Genomic DNA, 15,758 nt, shown 5'->3' on the forward strand with positions numbered 1-15,758 from the left:
ACCGACGCCTAAAATCATCACAAAGGTTCAGTTGGTTTCGGCTTCAGAATCCAAGCACTTTAAATTCTGCCATCAGGTTGCCCCCTTTTCGACAAAAAAGCTTTTACAAGAAAACAGAACTTGACATAATTCTGCAACATATATAAAGTGAGAGGACAGGCCAATATGACTTTGATTTTTATTCTAGAAAGTGGGTGTGTGTGTAATAGGAAATATATTTTTAAATTTTGTATTGTGATACTTCCTCAGAGTTCCTCGACATAATGAAACTTCAATTGCCTCGTCATTAAAAGAATTTCCCATCATGACTTACAATTTTTAAGAATGCTCTGGGATCACTGCTGTCTTGCTATTCAGGTTGGGGGAGCATGTTTTAGGTGGGGCTAAGAAGATCCTTCTGGTAACTGATCAGATGAGCCCAAGCTGAAACCATGTGACTCACTCAGAAGGTGGTGGCATAATTTACTCAAGCATGCACCACCTTAGACTTTTAGGTGCTTGCCGCTCTTTCTCCTTTCCTCCTCACATCTTTCTTTATAAACTTTGTAATTTTTAAACTGATATATTGAACTCTTCATGGTTTGCTTTTCCTACTTATTCATTTCAAATGCAATTCAAAATACCGTACAATGAATGAATACTGAGATGTCCATTGGCTTGGTTATGGCATTTCCTTCCCAAGTAAGAATTTCCACATTCTCAGAATAGCACATATTTATTTTTAACTTGGAAAACTACTGAGAATTATATTTCCTTAAAAATCTGGTGGGGAGCCCTGGCCAGTGGCTCAGTTGGTTGGAGCATGGTCCTGCACACCAAAAGGTTGTGGGTTTGATCCCCAGATAGGACATATACCTGCAACTAATTAATCTCTCTCTCTCTCTCTCTCTCTCTCTCTACCTCACTCCCCCCCCCCCAACACTCCCCGCACTCTCGCCCCCTGCCCCCCGGGGCCACACACCTCTTCCTCTTTCTCTAAAAAAATCAATAAACATATCCTCAGTGAGGATTTAAAAAAATCTGGTGGGGAATGTGAAATTCTCTTTAGCCTTAATAAAATCGTAATAGACTTGGAGATTAAGCTCAAAATGCTCCCTCTTGCACATCTCTTGTTGAGGCCACATAGTGGAATACAGCAGTATTTTTCCAAATTTAGTTCCTCTGATATTTTCTATTTAATGTTTCATTTTTCTTTAAATGGCCATCAAGACCCCAAAACATATATTTCATGACCTGCTAGTGTGGTCATGCCTATCAAGTCAGAAAAAACCAACTCTAGTGTCACCTACCACTAACTAGCGGAGAAATCTTGGGCAAATAATTTACTGAGTAGTCAGGATTAAGTAATTTCCTCTTAGATAGCCTCTATGACCTATGAATGATTTTTAAAACTGGGCAGGGAGCCCTAGCCTGGTAGCTCAGTTAGTTAGTGTAGTCCTGATAGGCCCTCCAAGGTGTCAGGTTTGATCTCTCATCAGGGCACATACAAGAATCAACCAATGAATGCATAAATAAGTGGGACAACAAATTGATGTTTCTTTCTCTCTCAATAAATTTTTAAAAAAACATAAAACTGTGTGTGTGTGTGTGTGTCTGTGTGTGTAGGGGATGTTTAGTTTGTTTTTTAAGAGTGCATTCTTTTATTTTTTAAAAAAATTTTATTGATTTCAGAGAGGAAGGGAGAGGAAGAGATAGAAACATCAATGATGAGAGACAGTCATTGATTAGCTGTCTCCTGCATGCCCTCCAATGGGGATCAAGCCCACAACCCAGGCATGTGCTCTGACTGGGAATAGAATCCGTGATCTCCTGGTTCATAGGTCGATGCTCAACCACTGACCTATGCTGGTCAGGCTTTTTTGTTTTACCCAAGCAGTGTTCAAAGTGTACATATGATCAATAGGAAAATTAGGAGACAAATAGAATTGATTTTTCTCTGAAGTTGTTGATAGGAACGGAAGGTGTTGCTCATCTTGGGGCTCAGTGATTAACATATTAGTAATCTGAGGACTTGTGATCTTGTTCATCTGGCCCACCTGTTTCTATCCTTCAGTCATTCATATTCCATAGAGTTTATCAAGCTTCTTAATATAGGTACTCTGGAGTTAGAAAAACAGGATATGTTTAGAAAAAAGATTTTATCACTTAAAAATATATGAAAATCCAAACAGCTGAGGTGTTGGGGGGCATCAGTCCCAAAACCCTGTGTAGGTTTTATGATTTGGGTGAAGTGGATGGAGAAGTGCTGAGATAGGAGAAGAGCAGACACCCTGATTATATCCAGTATTGCTATTTCCCAGTATGACCCTCTTAATTTGTTCATTTTTAAGGGTAAATCTCATCACTGCCAATGTACTGTTTCTGAGGGTCACTTGCATCACAGTTAACTTGAGCTGAGTGTTTAAATACAGATTTCAGGGCTTTAACACAGACCTGTTGAATCCAGTTCTCTGAAGAGTGATCCTAGGAGTCTACATTTCAACATCAACCTGAGGTGATTCATGTGCACACTGAAATTTTAAATACTGATCGTATAATGTTTAAGGGAGGAAAATTAAATCAAGTGTTCTTTGAAAGTACAGTTATAACTTCCTTTCCTCCATCTAATTTGGTTGATTAATATCAATACCACCCTTCACTCTACCTCTGCCCACCATTTGTTGCCTCCATCTTTGCCATCTATTCATACCCCATAGATTGGTGCTAAACAGACTTCATTGAGCAGAACACTTTGCCCTGGTTATACAACTGTTTAAAATACAGAAGTAATTAACATGTGTGGATGGCCAGGGGGCAGCAGCTGTCATCACTTGACACCCATGCTCACTTACCCCGTATTTGTCTCCTTCCTTCCTATGCTGAGCTGGGAAAGAGCTGGCCAGGGAAAGAGTTCTTGCTTTCAAAAGGCAGCTCCCATGCTGTGCATACTTTAATATAAAGATGAGGCCTCCAACAATGTTCCCTGTCCTCAAGGAATTTACAAACCCAGACATAAATATATAATTACTAGAGACCTGGTGCACGGGATTCATGCACTGGTGGGGGGCATGGCCTGCGGGGATCAGCCCACTGTGGGAGTGCCACGCATCCCAGTCAGCAGAGACCACCAGACCACCATGGGGCAGCTCCTACATTGAGCATCTGCCCCCTGGTGGTCGGTATGCGGCATAGTGACTAGTCGAGTGGTCGTTCTGGTTGTTCCGCCATTTGGTTGCTGGGCTTTTATTATCTAGGATGCCTTGGGTAAATGCTGTGGGAACTTGGGAACATTGTATGGTAAATAATTTAATTTTAAGGAATCTCAATAAATGAATTGAAGGCCATGAAAAATAGAGATATCTTTTCAGGGGATAAAGGGAAATGTTTTATTGATTTTATATCCTAGAACTAAATAACCTAACTGAATGTTGTAGAAATGACAGTCCCCTTATGAGTCACTTCACTTCGTTTAAGGACATGAGTAAGTTCAAAGGCTCTTGTGGAATTGCCTCCAGAGATTGTTTTAAACCAAGAACAATATGAGTACTAGGTCTAAAAGTGTTCAAAACTCCTGCTTTGAAGGGAACAACTGGGTTTTGTTTTCTGCTATGAGTAAGTGGTTATTCAAAACCAATTGTAGTCACACCTGGGTTAACAGGATCGTCAACCTAATCAATTTGCCTTTCATGACTATAGACCTATCATAAAAGAATTAGTTTTTTCTTTTCCCCTACTTTTTCTGAAAAGATAATAAGAAATATCCTTTCTTAGGATATCCTTTCTTAGTTTCAAGAGAAAGAGATTCCAAACATAAACTAATAAACTGAAATTTCAGATATTAAAAAGTCCTATTTAAAAAAAGAAAAAATATTGGTGGCCCAATATTGCAGAATGCCTGGATGTAAGGCTCCTTTAGTTATGGTAGCCAGGGAAGGCTTCTCTAAGAGGTGTTATTTGAGACATGAGTTATGAAGACAACCATGCAAAGATCTGCAGGAAGAGCATTCCTGGCAGAGGAATCATAAGGATGGAACAAAGTTGGAAGGTCATTGTGTCTGGAATGGAGAGTGAAGGGAGCAGTGGTGGATCAGATCATATCCTGAAGGTCCTTGTAAACCAAGGGAAGAGGTTGATTCCAATTGCAATGGAAAGTCACTGGATGAGGTAAAGCAGGGGAGTTACTTGATAAATGTTCTGAAAATGTCACTCTAACTGTGATCTAAAGACTGGAGTGTAGAGGGGCCAGCAAGGAAGCTTGGAGACCTTTAGGAGCTGTTGCTGTAAACCACATTTTGGAAGTAGAACTTACAGAACTTATTGATGGATATTAGAAGTAAGGGAGAAAAGGGAATCAAGGATGGTATATAGGGTGGGGCAAAAGTAGGTTTACAATTGTGAGTATGTGAAACAGAGTTTATTCTTATATTATTACTTATTAATTACTGTATTATTTTCCATATGAATAACTTTAAACCTACTTTTGCCCCACCCCGTATATATTTTAATATACTGTTCCATATTAAAACCAAGGACAATATACAGGGTGTCCCAAAAAATGTATACACACTGTAACACCTAATAGCTCAATTTTGAAAATGAAATGTATTTTAATAAACAAGATCTCCTGTCCACTGTTGCCATTATATTACACTGCCACTTGGCGTCACTGCTGAGGAATGGACAAAGTCCAGACAAGGTTTGTATAAAGCTCAGTAATGCTTTGCCAGCTCAGACCATGTCCAGGCTACAGGTGTGCTCCATGATTGAAGTGTAAGGTTAAAATTCAGTCCATGTTCCCCAGAGCATGGGAAACACCATTCCAGAAAAGCTTAATTGAAGATCTTCTAGCCTCAGTCCCACACACTGTGCAACTACTTGCCCTCCAAAACAGACTGAGGTTTTTGGCTAATCCTGGTTCCCATATTAATGGAGATAGTCACACTCTTTGAAAAAGCATCTCTGTTAAGAAGAAATACCTCTAAGCATGTCTTAAACTTTCAAAAACTTTGTTTTTTTAAAGAAGTACTTTATGGATATAAAGGGAAATATTGAGTAATTTTCTTTTCCTGGAATAGGAGACTTTCAATGAGTCGAGGATTTTACATAAATTCTAAAATATTTATATTATTTAACCCAGTATTTCCAATGAAAATATTAAAAAGCTATATATATATATATAAAAGCTATATATATAAAAGCTATATATATATATATATATATATATACATATATATATATATATATAAAGCTTCATATATATATGAAGATGGTCATCATGATACTATTGACAATAGCAAAAAAGAAATCAGAAATATCCAACAATGGGAACTGTATACATACTTCTGGGAAATCTGACACCTGTTAAAAATGACACACATGAATGCTATTTAACATGAAAATCCTTATGCTATAATGCAAAATGATTTTTTAAAAGCAACTATTTGTACATGTGTGTAAAAACATATACACACACACATTTATACAATTAGAAATAATGCATATACCAGCTAAAGTTATATTCATCTGATTTGAAATAAATTCTTTTAAGCCTCTTACCCTAGATTCTAAAAAATATGCCATATATATATATATATATATATATATATATACACACACACTAATAAAAGAGAAAAATGGTAATTGGCATATGACGCTACCCTTTTCATTGGCTAATCAGGGCTATATGCAAATTAACTGCCAACTATGATTGGCAGTTAACTGCCAACTAAGATTGGCAGTTAACTGCCAACAAGATGGCGGTTAATTTGCATATGTAGGCACAATGCAGGGAGGTGAAAGGGAAAGCAGGAAGAAGCCCCCTGCCACCGACAGTGATCAGAAACCCAGGGGGGAGCTAAGAGCTGGGGGGCAGGGTAAAGGTGGCCCTGGGGCCGCCTTTGCCCTGCCCCCCAGCCATGACTGGAGAATCAGGTGCCTTTTCCGCCCTGGCCAGTGATAGCAGGAAGTAGGGATGGAGCCAGCGATGGGAGCTGGGCACGGTCGAAGCTGGCAGTCCCGGGAGCTAGGGGTCCCTTGCCTGGGCCTAAAGCAGAGCCCACGATTGCGGGGCTGCTGCAGCTGCGGGTCCCTGCTGCCCGGGCCGGACGCCTAGGCCAGAGGCGTTAGGCCTGGGCAGGGGCGGAGCCTGCAACCGCGGGGAGCTGGGGGTCCCCTGCCCAGGCCTGACACCTCTGCCGGAGGCCTCAGGCCTGGTCAAGGGGCCGATCCGGTGATTGGTGATCGGAGGGTGATGAGGGTCAACTCCTCTGGCCGAGGCATCAAGCCTGGGTGGGGGGCGGAGCCGGGGATTGGGGGGATATGATGGTCCCCTTGCCCAGGCCTGAAGCCTGGGTCAGAGGCATCAGGCTTGGGCGGGGGGTGGAACAAGCGATCAGAGGGAGATGGGGGTCCCCTGCCCAGGCATGATTCCTGGGCCAGAGGCCTCAGGCCTGGGCTGGGGGCAGAACCAGTGATGGGGGGAAATGAGAGTCCCCTGCCCAGGCCTGACGCCTCTGGGCAAGGGGCCGATCCTGCGATTGGAGGGTGATGGGGGTCAACGCCTGAGGGCTCCCAGTATGTGAGAGGGGGCAGGCTGGGCTGAGGGACACTCCCCCCCACACACACACCCAGTGCACGAATTTTGTGCACCGGGCCCCTAGTGTATGTGTGTGTGTGTGTGTGTGTGTGTGTGTGTGTGTATATATATATCAATTACCAGGGTATATATTCTCATAGTCACTTTTTCACTTATATTTCAAAATTGTGAACATATCATACATACAAGAGTATTTATAATGTATGCGTACAGTTTAAAGTGTATCCATTGGGTTTCAATCAGGAATCAGAATTATACTCAGTTGGTTTGACTAAAGAGATATTAATGTAGTAAAGAGATATTGATGTAGACACTATTTAAAGGGGTGTGGTAAGGTTGAGAGAATCATCCAGCTGAGGCACCCCAACCATCAAGATGAAGTTAAGAACCATCCACTTGAGAATCTTGGTGCAACAGCGGGAAGCCCATACCATTTTTAGACTAAAGAGCAAGGGAGGATGCCCTGGCCGATTGCTCAGTGGTTAGAGCCAAAGGGTCACATGCTCGATCAGGGTCAAGGGCACGTGTGTGAGCTGGAGCCATGGAGGAGAGACCTCTGGTCAAGAGCTGCAGCTGTGGAGAGACACAGCCACCGCCAGATCCTTACACCGAAACAGAGAATGAAAGGGCGAGGGCTATGCCCTCCATCTTACCCTGGATCCTCCATGTTGGGACAGAGGCCATGTGCTCAGAAGAGTGCCTTCTTCCCGGAAGCCCAGGCCCCTGCTGGCCACGCCCGGGATTTCTTTGAACTAGCCAATGACAAGCAAGGGATGTTCGCGCCATAGAGATGACCACATCCTGTGCAACAAGACCCGACTTGGCGCCTGGCCAATCCGAAGGGCCCACAACTAGCCCCCTCCCCTCACTATTAAAGCCCTGATTTTCCCATGGATATCACTCGGTTTTCCGGTCGCTGCGTCGGCTGGAGGCCCGGGTTGGGTTAGCTAACTCAATAAAGGACCTTCTGCTTTTGCATCGGATTGGCTCCCTGGCATGGTATCTTGGGGATCTTGAATTCTGGGCATAACAAGAAAGAATGGATAAAACATATCCTACCTCTCTTTCCTCCTGCCTCCAATTTCCTGATGCCTCCATTGTTTAAACCCAGCTAAGAGCCCAGGTGATGCTTTCCAAAAAGGTCAGCTTCTGGGGTAAAGAATAGGGCAGGGGAGGGAGAAAAATAAAAATGAGTAAATATGAGGGTAGACAAAGAGAAAACCCAGATAGTCTACTTGTTTTACTCACCCCAGATTTATTCTTGCCCTTTGCTCAAATGAAGAGAAGTTCATCCCCTGCACATGAGAATCACAGATTCCTAGCAATCATCAAATTGCTTTGAGGTGATGTCAGTTTGGGTGTAGTCTAGAAACTAAATTATAACATTTGTTTCCACCAGTACACTTCATGCAAAGTAACAGGGAAAGAGGGGCCAGGGAGGTTATAACCAGTTAACTTTTGTATGCAGAGCTACAATAATCCCTGACTCTACAACTTGTCGCTAAGTTAAAAATGAGAATCAAAGCTTCCTACTTTATTCATGTATGTTTCCCTTGCCTTATGCACTACCGTGGTAAATCAGGATATTTTTACACTTTAATTTTTGCATGGTCTGAAATTTAAGTGGTCCTGACTTTATCAGGTTACTGCAGTTATCTGAGCATCATTATTGTAGATGGGAGGAATAAGATGGGTCCAGTGAATCTCTGGGGGTCATGCACAGTTCCCCTTCCCCTCATTGTATAGCTGCAACCCAATTTCCTCTTAGTCATTGGGATCAGTCATCCCAATTCTATCACTATGAGGAACCAAAATAATCAGGGGCAATTTCAGCTTTCAATTCAATAGAACCATGGCTGTGTCCTCAAGTGGTAGCATTTCTTTCCTTTGAACTAGGACTTCCAAAAATGATAAACCCAAGGTTGTAAAAGAGGTGTGCTGGATATTTCCCATTTGTCCTGTCAGTCTTTGTCCCTAGGAGGCTTGCCTCTATAGACTGCACCCACCTGTCTCCTTCTTTCTCTGGCTTCCTGTCCATCCTCAACATTAAATCTATTCTGCCAGTAGAAAAGCCCTTAAAATGTTTATAAGATAGGGGAGGCTAGGGGACTGTGGGGGGGGGGGGAGGTGGGGGGGGAAGGACACATATGTAATACCCTTTGTATTACTTTAAGCAATAAAAAAATAAAAAATAAAAAATAATGTTTATAAGGATTATATGTTTAAGTGACAACCTCTCACAAGATACATTCTCTTTCTGGAAACAGATCCAACAGTGGTGGTTGATACCATTTCTAGAGAATTAACAGTAAAACAGCTCATTAAAGTCTGTCGAGGCTTAGCAGGGCACAGGAGCATGGATTCTCATGTACTGACAAAGTTCACTTGAACTTTGTTAACAGGGTTACTGACAAAGTTCACTTGAAGCTTTTAAGTGAGACTGTCACTCTGCGTCCTCTGCCTCCCCTCAAAATCTGACAGCTCAGTCGCTGGGGTTTTGAATTTGCCTCTTCGACCTGCCCCTTCCAGGTGCCAAGTGTAGAACACCGCAGGCCTAGGTCGGGCGCGCGGGCCCTTTAAAGAAGGCAAGGGCTGCGCTGACTGGCTGAGGGGTTGGAACCCACTGTCACGGCTAGCCAATCCGCGAGGCGAAACCCGGTTCTTGGCGCGGACTAGGGGACCGGAAACCTGAATGTCTCTGCGGCCTTTACCTTGGCCCGCTCCTCCACTGCCCGCTCCCTAGTGACTGAGCACCAGCCTTGCGGGACCCGGCCGGCCACAGGTGGGTGGAGAGCGCGGGTCCACGTCCTCCGACGCTGAGCTGCCGGGCTCGGCGTGCAGGCCCGCGCGGTGCTCTCGCTCCTAGTGTGCGCCCGCCCTTGGCTCCCTTCCTGCTCCCAGTGGAGAAGGTCTCCTACTGGTTTCGGAAAGAATCCCTTCCTGTCGATAGGACTCCGGGCCTTTCCCGTAACCTTGTAATCAAACTGGGAGAGTATACAGAGCACTATCCACGGAAATCAGCATACCATTCAGGAAATACCCAGGTTATTGTCATCAGGGCGGGTGGAGTTAAATTAGGGAAACCCTCCGGAAGTTGTAGGTTAAGGGCTGGAATTTGCAGGGGAAGTGGACTAATGTGAACGGAACGCAACGACTTATTGAAAATGATTGTAATTATGCAACCAGTCATAAATGTAGGTTATGTGTAATTCGATCAGGAAGTGAGTCAGCGCAGAAATTTGGATGACAGAGGTCGTGGGTTATGGGATTATCCTTTAAAAAAAAAAAAGGAGAATTAAATGCATGTTCCCAGCGGTGCCTGTAAATAGCAGCCTCAACACTCCTCAGAAATATCCCTTCCCATTGTAATCTATAGCACAGCTGACACTGGGCTGGAGTATCAAAGAGCCCACTTTAAGGTTTCAGGCGTAATCAAAGGAAAAATGCAGTCATTAAGAACTCAAATCAGCATTCTCAGTCCTCTGAGACACACTGGTCTCTAAATTTTAAGTATCAAGAAATTTGTCACCAATGGTAAGTGTTGGAATTTTTGAAAGGCTTATTTATACAACTGAGTGAATTCAGTTATTCCTATTGGAAGATCGCTCTTGCTTATTTTCTTTCCCCAGTTTTACTGACAAATAATTGACACACATCATTGTCTAAGTTTAAGGTATACAGCATGATGGTTGGACTTACATATATTGTGAAATGATAACCACAACAGGTTCAGCTAATACCTATCATGTAGATACAGTAAGAAGAAAGAAAAAACTTTTTCCTTCTTGTGATGAGAACTATTAGGATTTATTCTCTTAACTTTCCTATGTATCATACAGCAGTATGAACGATAGTCATCATTTTACTAATATTTTGTGAGTCCAGCTGGTGTGGCTCAGTGGTTGAGCGTTGACCTATGAACCAGGAGGTCACAGTTCGATTCCCAATCATGGCATATGCCAGGTTGTAGGTGATCCCCAGTGTGGGGCTTGCAGGAGGCAGCCAATCGATTCTCTCTCATTATTGATGTTTCTATCTCTCTCACCTTCTTCTGTTCTCTCTGAAACATACATACATATATATATATATATATATATATATATATGAGAGAAGAATGAGAGTATTATGAACACCTTCCAGACATTGGAAAATGTGGGAAAAGTTGAAAATACTGAACTCCAAGATGTAGTTTACAAGGTGTGGTGCCCTTGTTTCCAGGTGTGATCTCCCCTGAGGACCACAGGGAAGCTCTTCTCCTGGGTTTGCTTCTAGCTTTGACCCTTGGGAACGTTGCCTAACACATTCAAACTACAATCTATCTAGACCCAAGAGAGCAAGGCCCAGAAAGAGGTAAACTTAAATCCTAACTTTCCACATAGTTTCTTTTCCCTAGATGGCTGATATACAGACTCTTCCTGTATTTCAAGGGAGATCCCACCCCTTAATAAATAGTAGCACTGTAAGAGACATAGCTCTGTGACATACTATGTGTAAGAATAGGATTAGGGGACAATTGTTTTCTTTAGAAATGTTGCAACATATGTAAATTTTCAATTATCCACTCCTATATGCAGAAGAAAAGTAAGAAATGGCAAGTGACCTGAGCCAACCTTTCTCTAGTGTCATTCATTACTTTTCTGCAAACTTTTATGGGAAAGAGACACCATGGAGACTGCCAAGATGGATAATACATTGCTTTTGCCTTCAGGCAATTTCTGGTCTGCTATTGGAGACCATTGACATGGGACTGTCAGAATTTGCAGGAATGAGAGAATTTATGCTAGATCTCCCCACTCTCAATGGGTGGCCTCCAATTCTGGTCACAGAATGGAGTGGGGCAGTGGTAGAGCAGGAGGGAAACTTCATGACCTCTCAGGGCTATGCTTCTACTTTCTGGTGAATAACTGGCCTCTTCCCAACACTAAAACTGACTCTGGACCAGAGGCCCCCCTGTAATTCCAGGGTGTGTCTATGGCCTGAATACAGGAAAGCCAATGAAGTCTGGCTTGCAGTTCTCACCCACCTGGACCCCTAACAGCAGAGATAACTCATTTCACTTGGCATGAAATGCTCTCTCTCCATTTTTCTCCACAATTAGCCAGAACCCAAGATTTCCTGATAGGGATATGGAAAACAGAAGCTCCAATGTCCCACAGAATACTATGAATCCTGGTAGAAGCATTAAAACTGGCCCGCTGCTCAACAGCTCACCAAAGAGGATCAGCAGCATTGTTGAGGAGGGGAGAGCAATTGTAACATCCTTGAGTTTTGCATTCTGAAAGTAAATAAACTGAAGGTCTTCTGTACCTACCCAATTGGATTAAGACCAAAATATTAAGAGTTCTGGCCTCCCTAGAATTGACAGCCCACATTAGACAATATCTGATATGCATTTAAAAACTGAGTTTCCCATGACATTTAATTATCCTTATGTTTTCCCCCTTGAGAACTTCAGTAGTAGCTTGAAGAGAACAAAGGTGAAACTTGAGGAGGATGGCCAAGGGCTGTTAGGAGTGGGTGGCTGGAAATAGAGGGTGTTTAGGAGAGGGGCAGGGATAAGAAGAAGAATACTGATGACTTTGAGATATTTAAAACCTCTTAAAACACAAATGCACAGAGCACAGACAAATCTGTCCTCAAAGTGCATGAGGACATCTTCTGCATCACCCCTCTTCAGAAACAAAGATTCTCTCATCCAACTATACAGAAGGTAGAAAATAGATGGTAAGATGGTATCCTCCCTCTCTCTCTCTCTCTCTCTCTCTCTCTCTCTCTCTCTCTCTCTCTCTCACACACACACACACACACACACACACACACACAACCAGAGAATTTTTCTGAATGTTTATTTTTAAGTATTCAGTTCTTCAAGATTTACAGTGGGAAACAAAATCAGCAAACATGGAGCCAAATATTTACAAAGCATAAGATTTTGGAAGTTGTCTAGTTCAATCAGCTGGTCTTACTAAGTGACAGCCAAGCCAGTTAAGTTTGCCCACAATCAGACAGTTAGTTGAGAGCAAGGATTAGAATCCACACTGTGTTCCCAGGTCAGAGTTTTTTTCTTACATTGTTATAAGTTCACAATATTCCAAGGCACAGCACATGAGGGATGCATGTAGAATGTATTGTTTTAAACCTCTTTGCTTTTTTATATTTAGGTCAAGATGGGGTTTATATTCTCAAAATCTATGAACGAAAACATGAAAAACCAACAGGAGTTCATGCTTATGAATGCTCGACTTCAGGTACTTTTAAAATAATTAAACTTTTATGTTGTTACTTTATGTTGTTACTTTATGTTGTTACTAGTGACCCGGTGCATGAAATCGTGCACATTGAAAGGAAATTAATTAAAAGAAATATTTTAATATCGCTATTCACCTTTTCTCTATAATAGAAGTGTCAACCAAATTCATGATCAGCAATGAAAGATGGAAACACACGTGTGTGATTGGCACCAGCAAGAGCTTTATATAGAGAGAGATATATAGATAGATAGATAAACTTGTTTAATTAGACCTGCTTTCTGATTTAGCTAAACTTTTTCCAGCCTAGTGAAGCACCCCAACTTCTCTTTTAGGTAATTGTCAGCAACACAGCAGTAAATATCAACATGAAGGAGGTTATTATTGTATATCACTCAGGGAGAACAAAGGGTGAAATATTTACCTGTAGCAGTGTTTGACTATATTCTGCACAGTAAGAAAACCTGAAGTCATTTTCAAGTTCCACCATTTCTTACTTCTTTTCAGTCTGGTCAAGCTTCTAAACTTTCTAAATCTCTGTTTTCTGGCTAATGAAAAGAAAATAGGATTCTACCAAGTCTCCTATCTACCTACTCCAGGACTTCTGTGAGGATCGACAGAGATGAGGCACGTGAAAACGCTTCACAGACATTTGGTTAAACTATAAAATGTTTGCAACTGGCTATAAAGCAAATCGTGTTCCTATGCTGAAGAAACTCTAAGAAGGCTAGTCGCTAGGGTTAGGAAGCTGGGCATTGCTACATGACATCATTACCCGGTGCCCACAGCCACCATTTCTGAGCTGGGCTGGGCTGTGGGACACATTTTGCGCCATGGGGTCTTGGCAGCGTTGGCTGCAATTTGGTGGGCTGTCACTCAGGGTGGTGGTGGGGCCTGTGTCTCACTTATGGGAAACCGAGTGTTGCTTTGTGGGTGCCAGGTCCACAGTGCCATTTATTGTTAAATGGCCTGTTGCGAGGGAGAGGAAGCCAGGTGTTGCTACGTGATGTCATTATCCAGTGCCCACAGCCACTGTTTCTGGGCTAGGCTAGGCTGTGGGCCACATTTTGCATCATCGGGTCTTGGCAGCATCGGCTGCGATTTGGTGGGCTGTTGCTCTGGGGTGATGGTGGGACCTGTGTCCCACGGGGGGGAAGCCAAGCGTTGCTTTGTCAGCAGTGCCATTTCTCTGTAAATGGCCAGTGTGCATCAGTGTCTGGCCCCAGGTGGTCAGTGTGCATCATAGTGACTGGTCAAACAGAAACTTAGCATATTAGCCTTTTATATATATAGATGGTGGTTAAAGTTTCTAATGTGTGCTCCAGCAGTATGTTCTTTTTGACCCCAAAAGGTAAAGTGCTCTTGGAGCTCCATCCTCAAAGCCAAGATGAAATGGATTGTTAATTATCTAGTGAATGGGCTTTTAAAAATCTCCAAGCCAGATATTTCTGCTAAAATGTCCATACTGTAGCTCTGGCTGGTTTGGCTCAGTGGATAGAGCATCGGCCCACACACTGAAGCATCCCGGGTTTGATTCTGGTCAAGGGCATGTATCTCAGTTGCAGGCATGCTGCAGGCTGGATCCAGGAGGCAGCCCATCAATGTGTCTCTCTCACTCTAAAAATCAATGAAAAAATATCCTCCAATGAGAATTAATGAAAATAAACAAAAAGTTTATATACCATAGTAAGAGATAACTGCTTACAATATAGAGTAGGGAGAATGATACCCCCTCAAAGATATTTGCATCCTGATCCCCTGTGACTGTTTTTCTTTACATGGCAAAGGGCTCTGCAATGTAATTAAGTTAAGAGCTTGAGATGTGGAAAAGATCCTGTATTATCTTGGATGATCTGGATGGGGTGTTGGGGTCCAGCCCCAGCAGGTCCAGGGGTTCCCATAGGTGTGGACGGAGTCGGCGAAGAATGAATGACACAGAAGCTGCATTCAGTTGACCATCATAGCCGGGTTCTCTTGTCAGGGTCTCCAGCCAGGTTCTGTCTAGGATCTCCAGCCAGGTTCTGTAGCCATGTTCTCTCGCTAGGTTCTCCAGCCAGGTTCTCCAGGTTCTCCAGCCAGTTTCGGTCGCCAGGTTCTGTCCAGGTTCTGTTGCCATGTTCTCTCGCTAGGTTTTCCAGCCAGGTTCTGCCGCCAGGTTCTGCTGCCAGGTTCTCCAGCCAGGTTCTATCCAGATTCTCCTGCCATGTTCTGTCTAGGTCAGCCGTGGGCAAACTACGGCCCGTTTGAAATGAATAAAACTAAAAAAAAAAAAGACTATACCCTTTTATGTAATGATGTTTACTTTGAATTTATATTAGTTCACACAAACACTCCATCCATGCTTTTGTTCTGGCCCTCCGGTCCAGTTTAAGAAGCCATTGTGGCCCTCGAGTCAAAAAGTTTGCCCACCCCTGGTCTAGGTTCTCCAGCCAAGTTCTGTAGCCAGGTTCTGTCCAGGATCTTTTGCCATGTTCTCTCGCTAGGTTCTGTGTCCTGTTGTCTTGTTACATCTGTATTTATACCAGTTGATTCCAATCCTATCAATCTCTATTCCAAAGGTTAGGGCGTTTCTTATCTCCATTCCAGGGAGTAAAGATTATGTAGCTTAAGCGTGATTGTTTGTAGTTAAAGTGATTAACTACCCACCTGGCACTTAGTTAAGGGGTTTTATTCCCTCCCTAACTTCAGGGGAAAATCCCTACCTGGGGAAACAACCTTTCTCGGAGAGGTGACCTTGGTTAAAACACATAGCACCAAGAAGGTTAGCAAACATATTAAGAACAGTATGCCATATACACCAGGTCCCTTGAAACATATGCTGTGCAGATGTTTCTTTCCTGCAGCGACTGTGTCAAGCAGCAAGGATGGACTGGCTTCCGGCAGATGGGCACAATGTAATCACAAGGTTCTTATAAGGGAAAGAGGGAGGCAGGAGA

At 43.0% G+C, this 15,758-nt stretch overlaps 1 protein-coding gene and 1 long non-coding RNA gene across 11 annotated transcripts in view; both read left to right on the forward strand.

The window, feature by feature from the left end:
• The first annotated feature begins 9,195 nt into the window (after positions 1 to 9,195).
• Positions 9,196 to 15,758, forward strand: part of PLGRKT (plasminogen receptor with a C-terminal lysine) — a 112,061-nt gene continuing 105,498 nt past the window's right edge. The window contains exons 1-3 of one of the 10 annotated variants that reach the window (XM_059656753.1): positions 9,198 to 9,483; positions 10,793 to 10,924; positions 12,736 to 12,822. In XM_059656753.1, the coding sequence (XP_059512736.1) occupies positions 12,809 to 12,822 (14 nt within the window). In that variant the 5' untranslated portion in view covers positions 9,198 to 9,483; positions 10,793 to 10,924; positions 12,736 to 12,808. Of the gene's footprint in view, positions 9,484 to 10,792; positions 10,925 to 12,735; positions 12,823 to 15,758 lie in introns of all 10 variants that reach the window. The other 9 variants (XM_059656751.1, XM_059656748.1, XM_059656758.1 and 6 more) reach the window with 9 other exon arrangements.
• On the forward strand, positions 14,809 to 15,315 carry LOC132211929 (uncharacterized). Its single transcript, XR_009447597.1, has 3 exons — positions 14,809 to 14,914; positions 14,991 to 15,038; positions 15,243 to 15,315. It is a non-coding gene; the product is annotated as an uncharacterized LOC132211929 (long non-coding RNA).

This window comes from Myotis daubentonii, chromosome 11, assembly GCF_963259705.1.
Source record: "Myotis daubentonii chromosome 11, mMyoDau2.1, whole genome shotgun sequence".
NCBI lineage: Eukaryota > Metazoa > Chordata > Mammalia > Chiroptera > Vespertilionidae > Myotis > Myotis daubentonii.